The 19,383-nt window shown below is 40.0% G+C and overlaps 1 protein-coding gene and 1 long non-coding RNA gene across 6 annotated transcripts in view; one reads left to right on the top strand and one right to left on the bottom strand.

Moving 5' to 3' along the window:
* nova2 (NOVA alternative splicing regulator 2) overlaps nucleotides 1-19,383 on the bottom strand; it is a 95,636-nt gene that overhangs the window by 55,186 nt on the left and 21,067 nt on the right. For all 4 annotated transcript variants that reach the window (XM_047392347.1, XM_047392345.1, XM_047392344.1 and 1 more), the window contains one exon: nucleotides 18,903-19,046. In XM_047392347.1, coding sequence (XP_047248303.1) covers nucleotides 18,903-19,046 — 144 coding nt within the window. The remainder of the gene's footprint in view (nucleotides 1-18,902; nucleotides 19,047-19,383) is intronic.
* On the top strand, nucleotides 15,735-18,905 carry LOC124884422. Of its 2 annotated transcripts, none has more exons than XR_007042430.1 (3): nucleotides 15,735-15,991; nucleotides 16,893-17,102; nucleotides 18,775-18,905. It is a non-coding gene; the product is annotated as an uncharacterized LOC124884422 (long non-coding RNA). The 2 variants fall into 2 exon arrangements; XR_007042429.1 differs by having other exon boundaries at nucleotides 18,768-18,833.

The following is a 19,383-nucleotide window of genomic DNA, read 5'->3' as shown; positions in this document are numbered from 1 at the left end:
AAAATCCACCATAACATCAACAGCTATTCCTAAACTCACGGCTGCAGCTCATTCCTGCATGCACTGACAGTAAACCCGCCTGAGATTTTCCTCCAAAGTGACATAAATCAACATTGGAAAGCAATAAAACTCTGGCTCCAGGAGATACCTATTACTGTAATTCACACTAACGTTTGACACAGTTAGAAATAGGATCTATAACCAAATAGAGGGCAGGCTGCTTCTTTGTAATCCAGTAAGGTCCAACGTGAGTGTTGTCCAAGAAAATGTTTTCTAAGACATATTACATCACCAACAACTGTTTTTCTGTCAGGAATTAAATGAGAATGACTAATGCAAATATTTACTGATGCAGAGTTTTACATCCCATAATGAAAAATATTACATTTCAAGTTGATGTATTTGCCAAATCAAGATACCAAGATGTTAAACAGCAATTATTACCTGAAATCTAACAAATATATTCAAAAACTTCATAAATAAAACTGAAGAAAAACGTGTTTTTACTCCATGAGATTTACAGAATATATTTGACAGAATCTCACGTTTGAATCTAGGTCAAATATGCTGAACATCGTATCATTCTTCTGCGTTCTTGCTTGTACTTGTCCTCCTCCCTATGACATAATTTAGACTGAAGCCAAATAAAACAGCACACAGCCTGGGAATTCCCTGCCTTCTGCTTTTTTAACAAACTGACCAAACCACAAGCAATGCACAGCACACATACCTGAAATGTATAAAAAAACGTAAATATTGACAGCAAAGTAACAAAATCAAATATTCACATGTGCACAAAAACAGTGTCATTGGTTTCATAAATTATCTCTAAAAGTGTGTGTAGGAGTGGGTTGAGTGAAGTGAGGGTGAGATTTAAAATTTTTGTAAATAATGTATTTTCATATGACTGTAAATTATGGCAAACAGCTGCCTATGATTATGAATGATTATGAAGTGTTTTCATTGACTTACTGTAAAATATTTAAGCTTTTCTGTAAGGTTACTAATTATTAGCTGACTGATGATTGGATAAGGTACATTCATATTATAAAGAAGAAAAGGAAACCACCGTAATGAGTTGCTGTTTTTTGTCCAAGAAAAAGTAAATTTTCTGTTTTCTAACCCAGATAAGATCACAAAACATCCTGTAAAATTAAACGACTTCACAATAAAATGGTATGTTCTGGGAGAATACCCCTGATGGTCCATTCTGCTGCTTACTGGACATCAGAATCGTGTCTCTTGAGTATTTTTGTAAGTGTCAAGATGTGGTCAAAACAAAAAGATTGTCATATATAATTAGGAGGAAATGAAACACGTTTCCAAGAGCGCCAGGAGGAGGAGTTTATCTCCATGTTTCGCCTTTGACCAGTTCTGAGTAAGTAGGTGGAAGAAGGGGGCAATTAGCAATCAGCTAAAACACCAATTAATTCCCTGTCTTCCTCTATCTATATGCCTCCCTCCTTGCAACGAATCAGTGCCAGAGCTGGAGCATATATCAGGACATGAACGTGCAAACCGTGCATATGACCTCCTTCTGGGTCTGTGTTTGTATGAGTTCTGTGTGTCACTCTGGACATGCATGTGAGCACATGTGAGGGTGGGGTCTGACTGGAAGTGTGACCTCATCTGTATTAACGACAACCATATGGAACGCGGTGGTATGATTTACGGCAACAGACGGCTGCAGACTGGAGGCAGATGAAAGCAGAGTTGGACAGAAAGAGGCTTGAGTTCATTGATGAGATGAATCACATGGAATAATGGATAACTGCTGGAAGAGAATACAGTGTAGCAGAGAAGAGTTATTTAAGGTGAAAACTGTAGAAATAACAGAGAATTAGGATTAAGTGTGCAAATGATTATTTTTCGGTATCTTTGTTTTCTTCTATAATAATCCACAATAAAATATGGACCAAGAAATTGACTGGAATTGGTAAATGTCCGCGTTATCGACCCTGACTGCTGATGGCCACTTGTAAACTCAAAAATCTAATCCTTTTCCAGTCAGTAAACACATGATACCAATTGCTACACTGCTTGGAATGGAAGCTATTAATTGAGGCAGATGACTTAAAGTTATCTATTTTTGGGACACTTAGGTGTTTAAAGGTCCACGAACTTGTATTTTCTTACGACATGTCGAGACCCTCTCGCAGCCTGAGAGAGATAGGCTCAGAGGTGAAGAAATGGTACTCTGTTTTATCCTTTTGAGCTTTCAACCTCGGTTTGGTCCAAGCATGGAAATAGAGAAGTAGGCAGCCTGAAGATAGAGGATCTACACCGTCTAAAATAAACACAGAGATTGCTGTTTTTATATTGCTAGTTGATTCAAGTATGCAAAACTGCTAATAAAAGATGCTAAAAATAGTTCAAAATCATAAATCTTGAATCTTTGCTTTAAACCTTTAAACCTGTTTTATAGCGGCTGCTCTCTCATATAGTGATGTCAGCTCATCTGCTCCTAGCAAAAATAACTGATGACTGCTAATGGGCAAAATGGTAGAAAAAGAATGCTTTAATTGTTTTCCTGAATTGGAATTAGCTAAAATCACTATCAGCATGTCAAACTTTATAATAACAATGGATAAACAGAAACTGATCCATGCAGCTGTACCTACAACACAACACAGCAAGGTGCTATTTCTGCTGAACAGTCTAAGCCAGACGCCACATTATTAAAGAAGAACTCACCCATCATGTGACCAACACTAAATCCTGTCTGGCTGCCCAACTTCTGACCAGAAACACAGCAATCACATCTGTACCGTACATGTAATTACACCCCCTGGTCTCTGGGCAAGCGGCGTGTTCACTCGCCAGGCTGAGATCTTCATAATTAAAGTCCAGCACATGTGTCAGAGAGACGATATGACAGCTGATGGCTTTGTGGAACCATAGACAGTGGGGTGAGGGGCTGTGTGTGCGGGTGAAGGGGGTGACCGGTGTGCTGTGGAGTGTATATAGTGTGTATGAGTTGGGGGGGAGCCTGTATGGACGGCTTGAGAGGTAAAAGAAGAAACTGAGGGAGCTTTCACTGGAGGGATTAAAAATAATGGAACTGGGGAGGGATGGGGGCGACTCGAGGCAGCTGTGAAACCAGCTCTTTTGTGAGGGAGGGGTGTGCCTGTGTGCGTGTGTGTGTGTGTGCATGCGTGGGTGTGTGCGTGTGTAACAGAGGGGTTTAGGGGTCCCTGAAGGCTACCTTTGTCCTTCTGCCAGACATTGGGGGTCTGTATGAATGAAAAAAAAAGAAAAGCTATTTCACAAGTGGTTCTCACCGGCGTTTATGAGGTTCTTTGTTTGCGGCGCACACCTTGTTCCTCCTTAAAGTCACTCGTAAACAAAAAAGAACCCCGGAATAGGGGGACCTTAAAGAGCATCCATCTGTGTGAACATGCGAGGCACTCAGAGATATTTACCATTTTACACCCTTTAGATCTGACCCCTTTGACCCCACCAATGGCAAGTGTGATTGTTGCAAAGGTCCAATCAGATCAGAGCAGATTTGTTCCAATGTGCATGAACTTGTTTTTGATTAACTGCTTCTGAATTGTTTTCCTTTGATATAAAAAGGTTTGTCTTTGTTGAATTATCTTTGCTAAATGTGTTCCTTTCTGACATAATGTCGCCGGCGTCTTAATGTCTCGCTAGCACCTCTGTGAGAAAAGCTTTCCTCAGTGTCCCAATGCATTCACAATTTATGACGTTATTAAAAGCTAACACACAAATTACAGCCGTCGACTTCCTAACAGTGCTGCTTATTTCAGTGACTCTCAAGGACAGAAGGCAAGAAGACCTGGAAGCTGACCAAAACGGGAAGAAAGACGTCTCTCTCCGTCTCTCACACTCTTACACCTGCTAGGGTTGAGAGGAGGGGGACGGGGCAGGCAGGGGAAGGAGGCGGGGGCGCTCCTCCTAAAGGAGAGCTGTCACTTTGATTCTCATCACCAAGGCAACGGGTGTACAGTCCCACAATCCTCTGCTTTGTCCGACGGGGGGTTGGGTTAGGGGTGTTTGTGTGGTGCTTGCTTTGCTCTGCCGCTGCAAAACTGCATTAAACGGACAAACACCAAGGCCTGGTGCTATCGTCACGGCAGCCTGTGAAAGAAAAATCCCCATGGTGACACGGAGACAAATCCAGCTATGTCTGCTATATATGGGAAAACAGAGAAGAGGCAATATTCTGCAACCAAACTAGCTGAAATTGCACTGCCTGGATGTGTGTGTGAGTGTGTGTGTATGTTTTGTCTCTCCACATGATAAACATGTTTTTGAAGAGCAACGATGCTTAGTCAAGCTCCTCAGTGTCTCACTACGAGAAGCTTTGTCATAAGAACTGACAGTCAGGAGAAGCTGGATGACAGGAAGGTAAAATAAGAGAGACACCCATCAGTTAATGTCTGCTGACGTAGTTTCAGCCTTGAGCATTGTTTTATAAACCCAGCCATCGGTCGCTTCCAGAATGAACTGGAACTTGGAATGGGGTAATAACAAAAAACAGCCAAAAACCTTTGCTACTCATAGCTTCATCTATTGCTTTTTTTCCCCACTCTTCAGTTATTAGTTAGGAATTAGTTTACAATAACTATTGCAGCATTTTATGTGTATTCTTGCAGATACATTGGGTTGTGCAGTAAACTGAGGTAAAATGTTCCAGGGACAAGTAAGGTTTTATCTTTTCTGGAAGGGAAATGAGATTTCTACAGGGAGCTGCAAGGGTGGGAACCTTATGTGTTGCACAAGCAGTGGCGCCAAAATGAAAAGTGTCTGACTTGAAAACTAGGACCGTTGACAGTGAGAATCATAACTGCCTGTCCCACAGAGGAAACAGGTCATTTTTTTTTTATTACATTTGTTAAATTAAAAAAGGAAACAATAACAAATGCAGATTCCAAGTTTATCAAAAAATGGTTCATAAGTATAAGTTTAGTGTCTGTGTGTGCAGTACTGTCAGTTTGATGTCGCCATGAAGTGAGAGGTTGCAAATCAATAAAGAAGCCCCTGATGAAACATTGACGCCTTCAAGCTTCGTTGAAATTGCTGCTGTCCACAAGCAGAAGCCAAAAGTCTCATGGAGAAAGGTTTAGTGGTCCGACCATACATCAACTGAGCTATTTGGACACAAGAACAAGAAGTATGTTTAATAGCTAGCTGAGGCTCAAACCGGAGTACATTGCACCATCTGTCCAGCATGGTGGTTACAGCATTATGCTGGGGGAATGTTTGATTTCCAGTGGTGCTGGTGCATTGCACAAATTAGATGGAATAACAAAGAAAGAGGCCAACCCCCAAATTCTTTCATTTTACTTAAAATCAATGCCACAATCAGTGGGTTTAAACAAAAATTACAAGAAATGATATTGTGATTTTTTTTTTACCTGCTGAAAAATAAACAAAGTATGTAATATTTATTTCAAAAAATAAAATTACCAAATTTTTGTAGAAAAGAAATATGTAAATCAAAGTAGATCCAAAACTTTTGCACATTTTCCTTTTTAAATGAAAGGCATCTAGTTCACAAATTAGTTTGGGCTTGGCTGAAAAAAACAGGAAGAAATGTTGCTATATTTAGCCAAGTTTAATTAATGATGCAAAGTAGATTTCAGTTCACTAAAGTCTGCTTTTGAGTAAAAGTCAGTAGATAAATAAATGTGCTCCTATTTCCTATGAATTTAAGCAAAATTCAAAATGCTTGGTTATAAAAAGAGAAATATTTTGAGTTGTCCCTGAAATTCACCTTGTAAGATTTGAATTTGTTGGTTATAATGTTGCTCTGATTAAAAATAATGCCAGAAATCCCACATATGCTTTATGTTTTAATAAGCAGCTGTTAATATAAGAAGACTACTGCATGCTAAGTAAGCTGTTCTGTCTGTTGTATCAATCTTAGTTGGCTACACAGTGTTGCTAAGCTAAAAACAGAAAATGGCCAGTAGCGCACATGAAAGAACACCTTTAAAGTTTCATTTTATGTTGTAAAATGAAAAGTATAATTTGCACAATATTTCACAACACAGATTATGATTTATTGTGTCCACTTTAATCTGTAGAAAATAACAGGAGAAAAAATATTTTGAGTTTAGTCAAAGGCTGAGATGACGCACAAATACAAGCATTCGTTGTCAAGGTAGCTACATTGTTAGTTGGATACAACCCTCTCTGTTAGCTAAGCCTGGAATTGATCAAATTTAGTAACTTTATGCAGAACACTGTCAGGAGAACATTAATACATGCTGATATGCTCAAACAGATCAGAGTCCAGATGTATTCACGTTCTCTCTGGTGAGACAGATGGGGACACCCTCAGCACCCCTCCTCCGTCCCCGTTCTCCCTCCTGCTAGCTTGACCGGGGTCAAAGAGCCTATTGTCATACACAGCGCCTCGCTTTGCCTATTGTCCACGACAGTTGGAAACCTTTAGAGCTCATGCAAACCTCTGCACAGTGAACTGTTCCTCCTCCTCTTTTCTCCTCTTTATTTCAATCTCCCTTTGAGTTGCTCCCTCCCCCTTCAGCCTTTTTTATGTGCTGACTAGATTTATATCTGTCTCACACACACACACACACACTGACACAGCTGGATCAGCACAAACACAGAATAGCTAGCATTGCTCTGTTTACTCATATGCACTAAATGTTTTTCTGATTTCCCATCGTGACAACCTGCACAGCTTGCTGTTTTATAATAATGGCCTAACAAATCCAGAGCTTTATCTAAAATCACATAATCCTTAATCTGATTATCTACAAATTATATTCTGACAATCTATTAGACTTTAATGCCACTAAAAGATCATACGGAAACATAATGGAAACAAACGCAGCGATGAACCGTCCAGATTGGCTGTCACATTCCCATCTCGGAAATGACTTTTCCAGATCCTAAACAGATCTGGATGGAAATCAAGTGCATCGCTGCACAATGTGTTTAGCATCTTAAACCTGGAGTCCAGCAGCGTCTGAGCAGAGTTTCCCAACCTGCCTGTGAGACTGCAGGCCGGAGCAGAGCCTGGGAGCGGTGGTGACACCATTGCCCACAGAGACGCACCTCGGCTGGGCTCAGGAGTGGCAGGCAGTGCCGTGCAGTGACGCTGCAGTTTGAATGGCTACAGGGCGCCATGATGCTGAGAACGGCAGGCAGGTGAAATCTCTCTAGCTCTCTGTCTCACTCATGCACATGCGCACAGTGTGATTTGTCCTGTCAGGTCTGCATGGCGAGTCTACAGATCCCTATTCTGCTCCTTATAAAAGAGGGAAAACATGGAGGCCGCACAGCATTGATTTAAGCTTCACATTCAAACATGAGACGTCCTCAGTTTACCATTAGTGCTGTTAGCTTCTGCTGCAGAGCTGACTACTTGGCTGAATGGCAGGAAAATTACAACAAACAATAGCTGCTGCCAAAATATTTTAACTATCATCAATGCATCAACAATCAGTGTGGCTATTTTGCTCACCAAATAAAAAATAAAACTGTAATTCAAGTCTGTGTGTGTTAAAAATAAATGAGTTGGATTCAGAGCTGCCCTCTGCAGATCAGGACTATTCTGTCTGTTTCTATCTAATATGAAAGAATCAAGCTCACTGATGTGGATCCAACTGTATCCCATTCATTACAGCAGCTCTAGACTGGAGGTGTGTGTTTGATTTATGAAGCAAGAAGAAGATACACTAAATCAGATGACTTTTGGTAGCTGCTTCATTTTTATCTACAAAAACGCTTCCATGCAAGTCTTTAATCTTGTATAAACTGATATAGGAGGTTTAAGATGAACATTATATCAAACCATTTTATTCTTTTATAAGCGCCTCTAGGGAGTTTTTATTTTTCTGGAAGTGAAATAAGATTTCTGTAGGGAACTTTAGAGGTGAGCACCTAATATGTTCCACGTTCAGTGGCGCCTAAATGAAATGTGTCTGACTTCTCATGAAAACTTTGATTAGTAGCATTGACAAGGCGGATCATAACTGCCCGTCTCAGAGAGGAAAATATTCAACAAACTGAGCCAAATCTGAGGATGTTGTAGTGTTGACAGCTTTAAGATGCATTCTCACAACGTGGCCTGCCTACTTTGTTACTGGATCCAGTCATGATAAAATAAAGTCAATCAGGCAATTAGGATGTTTCCCTCTGGAGATATCCGTTTTGTCGAGCAAAACTGCCCTGGTACATATAGGTAACCAACTTCCCCTGTGGTAAGCCTGACAGGACATGTGAAAAGACTGATAGGCATTCTCACTGGAGGTTTGAAATGATATGAGAAGCTTGGGAAATGTGAAAACATCATTAAAATGTACCACAGCTGATATTTTAAGATTCAACACACCGTGGCTTAGTGACAGAAATTTAAACGTTGGTGGAAGAATCTGATTTGAAGTTGGAAGACAGGAGCTTAACATAATCCCACAACATTTTAGAAAAATACAACTTTTAGTTTGAGCAAAAAGTGGAATAAAATCTTACAGAACACAGAAAGAGTAGTTTTGAACAAAATCCCCACTTACAGACCTATTGGTACCTCTAACAACTCCTATAAAAAAGGGAAAGCATTTTTCAATTTACACTTTAATTATGTAATCTATCAGTTGATGAACTTTAATTTACTATTTCATGATATTCCTGGCCATAAACCTGTTTCACAGAAACTCATTTATCTTACCCACTCTTAAAAAATGGAAAAACAAGAGAACATGCCATTGATGTAAGTCAAGTGTGTTGATTGTTTTAAGGCTACAAGAATGATTGCTTACATAAACTTGTCCAAAGCTACAATCAGAAATAATTAACATTTTGAAACAAAATTTTCCAACACAAATTAGAGAAAACGACCTGGGAACAGTGTTACATTTAAGTTTAGAAATATATATATATATATATAAATATATATATTATCAAGCTAACTAATTTTATTTCTGTTTATGAACAGTGACAAACAAAGCAGGATGACGGCCAGGGTTTATCTTGCCACCCTACACAGTGAGGAGGACAATAATGGAGGTAAAACACTCTAAAACTCACTGTTAGAAAAGCAGCAAACACTAACATTTTGAAGTCTCCATAAGAACAGACACGATCAATAGACAAACCAGCTACTTTCTGACCCTACCATCACAAACATAAACCTCTGGAGTTTGCTAAACTCTACTGGGATTTTAACTAGAACCATGTGGTTTGGTCAGATGACTCTAAAGCCCCTTTTCCCCTAGTACCCTCTCAGTCAGGTTTTTAGTGTTGGCCATTAGGTACTGGTACTTGGTACCAGCTCCTTAGTATCTACACAGCAGTGGTTCCAAGCGAGCAGAGTCAAGCTGAAATTGCAACATCAGAAGACTACCGGTTACTGATTGGCTAGCAGGTGGCATCACTGGTTGAGTATTGAGAGTGATTCTGTTACAAGAATTAAACATGGCATTTTTAAAAACTCGCAACAGCGACCGAGCTTCAAGGAAAACGGCAACAATGAAATCAACACGGTGGGCCAACGACGAGGTGCCGACATTTTCGTGCTTGGTGACTGATGGGAAAACACAGAGATGGCTAGACGGTGGTTTGTTGCATACAAATCATGTCACTTTTCAGGTCACCTTGCTATGACAACCCCACCCACAGTGAGGTGGTACTCTATTCTAATGGAAGATCTCAACCATACAGAGTTGAGTAGAGCTAAACGGAGTGAAGCCAAGCAGGTACTAAGGGCGAAGATCCATAACATAGCTCTTAAGTAACAAACACTGTGGGTTGGTCTAGCAGAAAACAAAAATATGTGATGCTAAGATTCTGTAATGCTGTGGGCCCGTTTTCTTTCTTAAAGGTTCTGGAAACCTTATTAAAGTGCATGGCACCAAATATTAGAATATTTAGCATAAAAATGTGTCCATCTTAATCCCCAGACCGGGATGGTACTGGTGATTCTGTAAAACCCACAAGAATTGTTTGGTGTGAGATTATGCTGCTGCAATAAAAGAGGAATTTATTCTCTGGCTTTTGAAACATTTTCACCAGTGGGACCAGTATGTGTCCCACTGGTTTACCTGCATGTCTCAGACTGGACTGAAGTGAAAAACATGAAGGATAATGTTGCATCTAAAACAAATGTGTGGTGTATTCTCTTGTCTTGTGTTGACTGTGGGACATTAAAACTAAGCTGCATGTACACTGTACACACACACCGATGCTCCAAGATCTGCAGTGTTTGTCGGTGGTGATCATCTCAAGAAAAAGTGTGTGTGTATGTGTATGTGTGTGTGTGTGTGTGTGTGTGTGTGTGTGTGTGTGTGCGCGCGTGCGTTCATTCGTGCACTCTGCACTAATGAGAGTTAGTAAAAGTGTTTGAGAGGGTTTATGACAATCATCTTTCACTGACAGGCGGCATTAAAGCACCACTGCCCAGGGCACACATCGTCTGTCCCACACACACACACACACACACACACACACACACACACACATACACACACATGCTAAGGCTGAAAGTAGTCACAGTTAGACCCTGGCGTGAGGAAGAGTGGAGATTCTTGCACAAGTAGATAAATAAATTAAGAAAAACACAAATGCACACGCAGCTCAGCGTTGATCTGTGGGTAAGTCGGCCATATTCCTGCAGTTCTGTTTACTGTTTGGCCACGCTGGGACCCTAAGCCCTGCCTTATTAAAAGTCTGAACACAAAAGGCAGTAGAAGAAGAGACAGAGAACGCTCTGAGGTGAAAAAAAAAACCAATATTGATCCTTCCCTTCTTCATTTTTAATGATCAGTTTCGCCGGTAAGTCCAGCTGCTAACCAACAAGAAACAAATGCCTGGATGGAAAAATATAAAGAAAAACAATTCAGAGTGTCAGAATGAAAAGTTACACAGAATAGCATTTTAACCTGACGTATGTAGTGCAGAGTTATCCAAAGCTACTGGACTTGTAATCGAAAAGTAGAATAAAACATTTCCTTTATTTAAAAGTAAAGTTTAAATATATTTGTTCTTTCTTAAACCACACAAGAATGTTTTTTCAAGTATGCTCACCTGGAATCTTTGCTTTTGAATTGGTTATTTTGCCTCTTCTTCTTCTACTTCTTTGCAAAGACTTGCACAGCTAATATTGAGTTTCAGTTTAACGCTGGAGCTTCTGCTTTTAGATGAAATATGTATGATAAAAGATAACTGCTAAAATCTCATTCTGTTCTGTTAGCCATTACATATGAAGTGAAAACAAAGTGTAGACTTGCATTGACTTTGAGGAGGTTGTCAGAGCTGAGTGTCTGTGGTGGTATTAACGCCACTCTGGATGACAGTTCTCATTCTGCATGAGTTCATGTTCAATCTGCCAGAGTTCAGGGTTCAGGTCCCGGCGGAGCCTCAAGACACAGAAACACACTCAAGAAAGCACTTAAGAGGGAAGCAATAAGCTTCTGTCACTTTTAATTTGACCTTTACAGCAACAGTGCATTCTGTCTGATGGAAAAAAAAAACGCAAAGACCGAAGCCTGACTTTTAATATTTTGAAATTTAGCAAATATCTTCTCTTGGGAGACAGGAGACAGATTCTACTTGCCACAACGATCAATGCACAAGTGAACTGTGGTAAATTGTTGCCATTTTACAGAATCAGAAGGAGGTTACCTAGAAAGAAAAGGATGCAGCCATGCGGCACTAGAAAAAGTCAAGCCAGACGTACATCATCCAGAGCTGTAACAACACGTTTATCTGTAATAAATTTGCTTTATTCTGGAGAATGTTTTCCACATTTGAAGTTTTGCAGTGCAGCATTATTTCCCAGCCAATCCAACATTTTAAAGTATAAATATGTAATACAGTTTTGAAATATTTTAAAGTGACTTAATTGTGAAATAAAATCATACAATCCTATGATTGTGTTCAGCCTCATAAATTGTGCATTATAACTTTATTTTTGATTAGGACAAATGGTGTTGCATTTGATGAAATCCAACCCATATTATTATCCCTCCACCACCATGCTAAACAGTTGGGCGTTTGGGCTAAAAAGCTGTGTTTGTTTTTCTCCAAACATGCTGCTGTGCATCATTGTTTAATAGAAGCTGTTCCAGAAGTCTTTTTGTACTTTTTGATGCAGCTTTGCAAATCTAAGTCATGCTGTTGAATTACTTAAAGGGAGAGGATACCTCTCCTCCAGACCTTTCAAACAAACCAAATGTTTTCACTCTTTTTTCATATGTCTAGTCAAGAACTTCAACATTTTCCATGCTAACTAAAGGGTCTGCAGAGTCTGAGACAGAGAAATTTTGCACGCTCTGACTTAATTTGTTTGAACATACAGTCCTGGGAAGATTTACTGCTCTCCTTAATGTTTTCTACTTGCTAATAATCTTTTTCAATGGTGTCTTAGGGACTTTAAAGTGCTGTTGTCGTTCAGCCTCGTAAAGTCTGTCCAGAGATGTAAACTCTGTGCTTTGTTTTTGTCTTGACTGTCCAATTAGTTTTAAAAACATGTGGATATTTGAATTTTTTTAAAAGTTGCCAAAAGATTTCTGTCTCTCATTTTGGCCCTGGAAGGGTGCGTTGCAGCTTGAGTGCATCTCTGCGAGTGAGTCGGAGACATGATGGTCTGTCAGTCAGCCTGCATGGCTCTGACTGGTACAGACGTATTACTCAGATGATCTGATGCTGGCTGTTGTCAGATGCAAATAAACAACTTCAGATGATTGTAAAAACAGCCAGAACACTTCTGGGAATTTCCAAATAAAAATGTTATTCAGAAAACCTCAGAAATGTAGCTGCTAAAGTCTGGTCACAAGCCTATTGAGGGGTTTAAAGTCTGCCTGATCTCTGATCCGCTGCGACGCTCCAACTCAGACAGCAGACTCGTCAACTGGCAACAGTTTTTATGCATTAATTTGACAAATTCGGACAGCTTCAAAGTGGGAATTTTATTTAGTGCAAATCATCCCCCCACAACTGATAAACAGCAGATAACTTTAATGAATAAGTCATTTAATGAAGAGAGGAAACGGCTAACAAACAGGAAATTCATTACTGACGCAGATGTGTGTGTGCGTGTGTGTGTGAACGCATGTGTTTCCAACCTTGTGTGGATCAATCCTTGACGGAACAACAAAATTGTTTGTACATTTTGCCCGGTCCACACAAGGAGAAGTGTGTGTGGGTGTGTGTGTGTGTGTGTGTGTGTGTGTGCAATATGTAATATTCCATCTCTGACTCTGAGAGCTTAGAGCTGCATAAGAGGCTTTGAGTGCTGAAATGAGTAATGTTGATCGAGGCTGGATGGAGCGTGTGGGCGTGTGTCCGTGTGTCAGGTGTTCGGTTAGTTTGTGTGGCCTTTTGCAACAGATTTGTGCAAGTTTGTGTGTGTGTGTGTGTGTGTGTGTGCAGAGGGGATATTAAATACTGGAAACTGCAATCATGGCGTGGGATTAAAGACTGAGCTCTGAAATGGTGGCAGAGGACGGATAGAGGAGATCCAGAGGTTGAATTTGGAATTATTTGTTTCAATGGTAAAATGATAATGTGAACAAATTGTTTACCTAATTTCTTTATATTTTTCTATTACATTGTCTTATCTTTTTATTGGGTCTTGATAATTTGTGCTCCAGGATTTCTGAACTCCAACCAAAACCCTGGTAGATCTTCAGAACTTATGAAGAGACATGGATAAGACAATTTTAAAAATATTACAACATGGCATGGTGCTTAAAAGCAGAACCTAGAGAAATATTCGCTGGTAGAGATGTGATGTCTGCCCCCTTTTTGGTTCCAGGGTCTTTATGCTTTCCTGTGTGATTCTGCCGAGATGCAGGTTTATCTCGGCTTTAATGAGGAAGTAATCGGCTCTGTCTCCTTTGCAGCTGTGCAAACGTAAGTTGAATTAGACCCTGTGGTCCCCGTCCTTCAGGGTGGCTCATTAAGCATCGTTTTGGATGCAGATCAGACTCATTAAAGTGGCTTATCCGTGGTGATGCAGTCACCACAGCAGGAATGTGTTCTGCTCCGGTAGGATACTGATACTGCGTTGTGTCGTCTCCGTCTGTGGAGAAGTCTTCTTTAAGTTGGTTTGTGGGGGCTTAATGTTACACAGTGGGAGGTGGTCTATTATCTCCCAGCAGACAAACTTTTACTGGATGTTCTGGTAGCTTGTCATGCAATGCGCTTTTATTTTTACTAAGAACAATCAATGCAAAGTGGTTTGATTATTTTACAGCTAAATCAGAGTTGGAAAATAAAAGATTTAACTGTACAACTAAAGCTTGTCGTAAATAAGGAGATTTCTTATTGACGAAGAGAGGAAAACAGTTTTGTTTCCAGTAAGCTGAAACGTAGCGTGCAATTCAGAAGTCAGAAAGATGCCACTAAGCTTACTTCAAAGCAATCCACACAAAACAGTTTTTAGCTTCGTCTCTGAAAAACAATGCAAAAGATTTTCTTTCCATTTCTCTTGTGTCTTTCTGGTTTCTGCAGTTCCATTAGAGGGCAGCTATAAAGCTACAACACGATGAGGGGCTGAATATTTTAGTGGCATCAATATAAACTCATCTCCAAGCTTAAGTCTGTCTTCATGGCTTTGATGTCATGTCCAGCCGGAGGTCAACACCTCAGCAGAAAGGAGCAGAGGATCGGCGACGTGGATCGATTCTAATTATAAAGCAAGTGTCACCAATGAATATTTGATGTAAAGTGACGACGGCTCTATTTGTTCTCTGGTCAAAGGGATAACTCGTCAGAAGTAGCTGCTGCCCACCTAGATGTCGTTACAGGCAGCAAAACACATTTGACTGAAAGACTTTTTACCCCATTTTTAATGAAATTGGTAAAATGTTCTAGCCGGAGCAAAATTCAAACCTAAACAGCCACTTCAAGGACATTTTCTTCATCTTTATGGTTGTTTTGTTTAAAAGGCTGCCTAAGCCTAAAATACTGTGCCCTCAACGCCGTTTAGCACCTCCTAACAATTCTTATTAAATAAATGCTGGCTGCACAAAGACCTACATCATCCTGCCACCACACACAGGGAGCAGGAGGAATCTCCAGGGCTCAGTATTAGAGGTCTCTGTAGCAACCATTAGATGCTATCTACATGGCAACTGGTTGTTTAGGACTCATGTCAGGATAACATACTACCATCACCAATGTTGAGTTTACTAAACTTTAGTGGGACTTCCACTGGAACCACTTGCTTTGTTCAGAGGAGTAATACTGAGTTTTTGAGCTAAAGACAACTAAGGTGGGTCTGGAATGAAACAAAGAATCAATACTTTCAAAGCACCTCAGACCCACCCTTATGTATGGTGGATATTTGTAATGCTGTGGTCCTATTTCTCTTCCAGTGAATCAAGAAACATTTTAAGGGAGAAGGGCAAAAACCAAAACCAGTGATTTGCAAGCTGATTTTACTGTTAATTAATGAGATCTTTATTAATTAGTTGATGAACCCAGTTACCAGAACTGGTTAGTGGTGAGATATTTTTAAAGTAATAAATCTACATTTAAAAGAAACTGCACACAGAAACTGGACATTGGTGAAGTTAACTGCAAATATCGGTCACAGTTTGGATGCAGCTCAGGTAGAACTGATTGTGATGTCCTTCCGTTTTTCTCTTTGGTCGGGAGAGAGTGAGAGCCAGACAGACAGAAGCTATATTTAGAGGCGGCGCTGCCTTGTACTGTATGGGTGTGTAATAAATCTGTTGTGCCATATAGTGATCTGTGTATGTGTGTGTGTGTGCTTTAAGGATGAATGGTGGCCTGTCTCATCCCCCTCCGAACACACACACCCCAACCTCGCCGATGCTGCGGCTCTCAGCTAATTGGTCGTCTCCTTAAGTGCTGCTGCTGCACTATTCTCCAGATGGGATGGAGGGAGAGATGGAGGAAGAGGAGGGGATGAGGAAAGAGGAAGTGCGAGGAGAGAGAGGAATGATTGATGGCAGGGGATAAAGAAGCTGCATCGAAAGGATGCATAAAAAAGGGAAGGAAGGACGATGGGGGAATAAGAGAGTGGAGGAATGTAAGCTGAAGAGAGGATGAACAGAAGAGGTCATGTGTTTTAAAACATCCCCAATGTTTTACATCCTAATATGTTGAATATCTTTCATAGTGCAAACTAAATATGTAAAAAACAGTATATGTAATATATTTGACATGTGCTGCAAAAAACACTAATTCAGTTTTCTGGTTTTATGATTTCTGTGATAAAACTCAGCCTGCAGTCTAGGATAAAAAATGTTCGGGTTCATGTGAACTACTACATGCATTAGCTGCAACAAGCCAGTTTATTTAGATTCACTTTCTTCTTAACTCGGTTTTGACATCTCTCTATGCTGCAGTAAAACTATTTTTATTTAACTGATTATCTCAGTTCTGCAGAGGTACTCCTGTTTATTCAACAATCTGGCTTTCCAGGCCAACACGGATTTGTTGATTTTTTTTTTTTTTCTAAAACCTTTAGGAGGTTTTATGTTATATGAGAAAAGAAAAATATGCTGCAGGTTGTTTGATTAAGGCGATGCACTTAAATTAAAGATAAAATGAAAGAATTACAAAATAATCCATGATTTCTGCATCAAAGCATGTCACTAATGTATGTGAGTAAAAAGTGTATGCTGTTAATGAATGTGTTTCTGGACTGAAAGCAGTGCTAATTAATAATTGTCCACCAATTAGAAATTAGCGCAATGAGAAGCTTTTATTTTGAAAATGCATACTGTGAAACAGAAAAGCTTTACTTTTCTGTAAAATCAGTTTCACTTTAGATGTTTTCACCTGCTGAATAACATGTGTTGATTTTTTTCCTTAAAACTATTTTAAAAACATTGTTTTGTGAAATTCTGATGTGGAAACTCAATCTTCATCACCCATTCCACTGGGTGGCCTCTTTAAATAAATCTCTACATTTTTAATATTTTCAGGGGAAATGAAGGTACTTCTGAGTGAATGAAGGTGGAGAGTGTGAGGAAAAACACAAGGATGAGGAAGAGGAGGATAATCGATGTTGTCTGTAGTGACTGAGGAGACGAATGAGGAGCTTTAGGCCAACACGCAGCAGTAACTCTTGACTCTTTTCATCAGACAGCCTCTGTTATTTCCAACACACACTCACAGATGGACCCTTGCAGCAGGTGGGCCTTTTGATTTGTTACCCAGGAAGAACCGTGTCTCATTTGCATACAGATGCCCCCTTCAGAGCAGAAGAAGGGTTTATGTACACGCACACACACAGCTCTTTCTGTCCCTCCCTGCAGACCGAAGCCCAGACAACACTCTCTTTTTCTTTCTTGCACTCATCTCCCTTCCTCCCATCCTTCTCTTCTTGTTGCTTCTTCTGGGCTTCACCCAAACCGATCACAAGCCACGTCTGTGTGCATACACATATTTTTGTACATTTACTTCCTCTGCTTAAGTGTGAAGACATTCTTTGGATTTATATGCTCATGCAAGTTTTCTTCCTTTCTCTTCTCTGTGCATCAGGAGAGTTGTGTGTCAGTGTCATCACATATATGTGCACCCATGTGTCCTTGTGTGTCTGTGTGCATCTTAGATGCTCTTGAACCCTGCATCTGCTCTGGCTGGCAGAGCTTTCAGGAGTCTCATGGGCCGATGTCAAACAACAGCCGCTTGTTTGCAGACCTTCACGCTGAACCGATGCACAAATTCAAACGCTCTCAAACACACACAAATAAAAAATAGAGCTGGGTTTAAAGCATAATAAAGTCTTGGAGACAGCAGGATAAAGTGGAAGCATGAGTGCAGCTGGGCTAAGAAGATGATGTGCAATGACACTTTACACAAAAAAATATTCACTTCTTTCCATGTTTTTTTCCGCAATGTATCAAGCTAAATTCCTGTTTAAGCCAAAAATGCAGCTTTTCGCATTTGATTTAAAGGAAAAGAAACAGATACCTAAACTAAATCACAAATTTTACAACTCCTAAAAGTGTTTGGGCCAAAAGCTGCAATATACCGCATCCCAAAAAACACATTAAAAGTTGGAATAAATATAAGGTGAGGATATGAAATTGAATCAGAACCTCCACCGACAACAGCACTCTAAAGCTACTTCACTAAGCAGAAGCACTTTGGCTTCTAAATGTTATAGTAGAGAGAAACGTTTACATCAAAACAGTACATTTAGGTTGAGCATTTTCAAAACGTATTTTTCTGTGAACTGCCTTATCTGTCACAAACACAAAACATAAATAATTTTTATAATTCAGAGAATAAAAAAAAAAAAACAAGCATACAAATATATTAAAAACCTCCAAATATCTGTAAAATATCAGTAAAAGCTTGTTTTGATTTGTTTTCCAAGAAAGTCTGCTTTTGGCTGCAGATTGTGAAATAATTTGTTGCAGATGCTGTCAGGCATTTCTAAGCTTTTAAGGAAGAATTGTGAGTTTGTAGTGTTAAATGAAACCAAAAAACATTTTAACCAAATTATCTTTCAGTTGCACTCCACTCTAAATTCCTCTCTGTTTCATTTGGACGGATAACAGGGACACCTGTCAAGTTCATGGATTTAGTTTAGGAGCATTCATGTCTTGTGGCTTGAAGAAAAATTTAGCTTAGCAGAACATTTTCAGAAAAATGGCACAAACATTCAGCAGCATTCGTACGTCCATGCAGCTGTAGGCCCCCCTCCTCCTCCTGCCTCCACAGTCACATGTCACATCAAGGCATTAGGAGTTTAGACAAACAGAACGTCTGATCCTGTAATCCTGATCTCTGCTGGTGTGTGTGTGTGTGTGTGTGTGTGTGTGTGTGTGTGTGTGTGTGTATGGTTTAAGTTTCCAGGAGATTTTATAACTCAAACTGAACATCATTTGAGCAGTGCCAACCATAGAAGTATCCATCCATCCATCCATCCATCCATCCATCCATCCATCCATCCATCCATCCCCAGCAGAGTTTGTGAACCTTACCAGGGTAGAAGTCTTTGGATTTTGACAGTTTGATGGTGGCTCCAGTCTCTTTCTGCAGCTGAACGATGGTCTGGCCTCCCTTCCCGATGATTGAACCAGCAGCATAGCTGGGAATCAAAACCTTCAGGAAGTATTCGCCTTCCTCTGCGGCAGGAAACAGGAAACAGGAAGTCAGAAAAACATCTGCACTGAATGTTGGCTTTGTTACAAGTTAAGCTAGAAAATGTAAATGCTTTTTAAAACCTTTGTCCTCATGCATGCCTTCTGTTGGAATTATTTTCCTCAAATTTATTTACAACTTTCCGCTATTTTATAGACTTTCCTCTCAACTGACCATCCGAGTCTTCTCAAAGCTCCATAAATCCACATCAAATGATGTCTGTTATCCATGACAACTAATTATTTCCATAATCAGATGATTCCTCGCCAGGGTTTTCTTCCCTCTTTCTCCGCACATCCATTTGAGCAAACCTCTAAACGC

Source organism: Girardinichthys multiradiatus, chromosome 18 (assembly GCF_021462225.1).
Source record: "Girardinichthys multiradiatus isolate DD_20200921_A chromosome 18, DD_fGirMul_XY1, whole genome shotgun sequence".
In the NCBI taxonomy this organism is placed as follows: domain Eukaryota; kingdom Metazoa; phylum Chordata; class Actinopteri; order Cyprinodontiformes; family Goodeidae; genus Girardinichthys; species Girardinichthys multiradiatus.
Note: the sequence above shows the minus strand (reverse complement) of the source record. Positions and strands in the feature narration are given on the sequence as shown.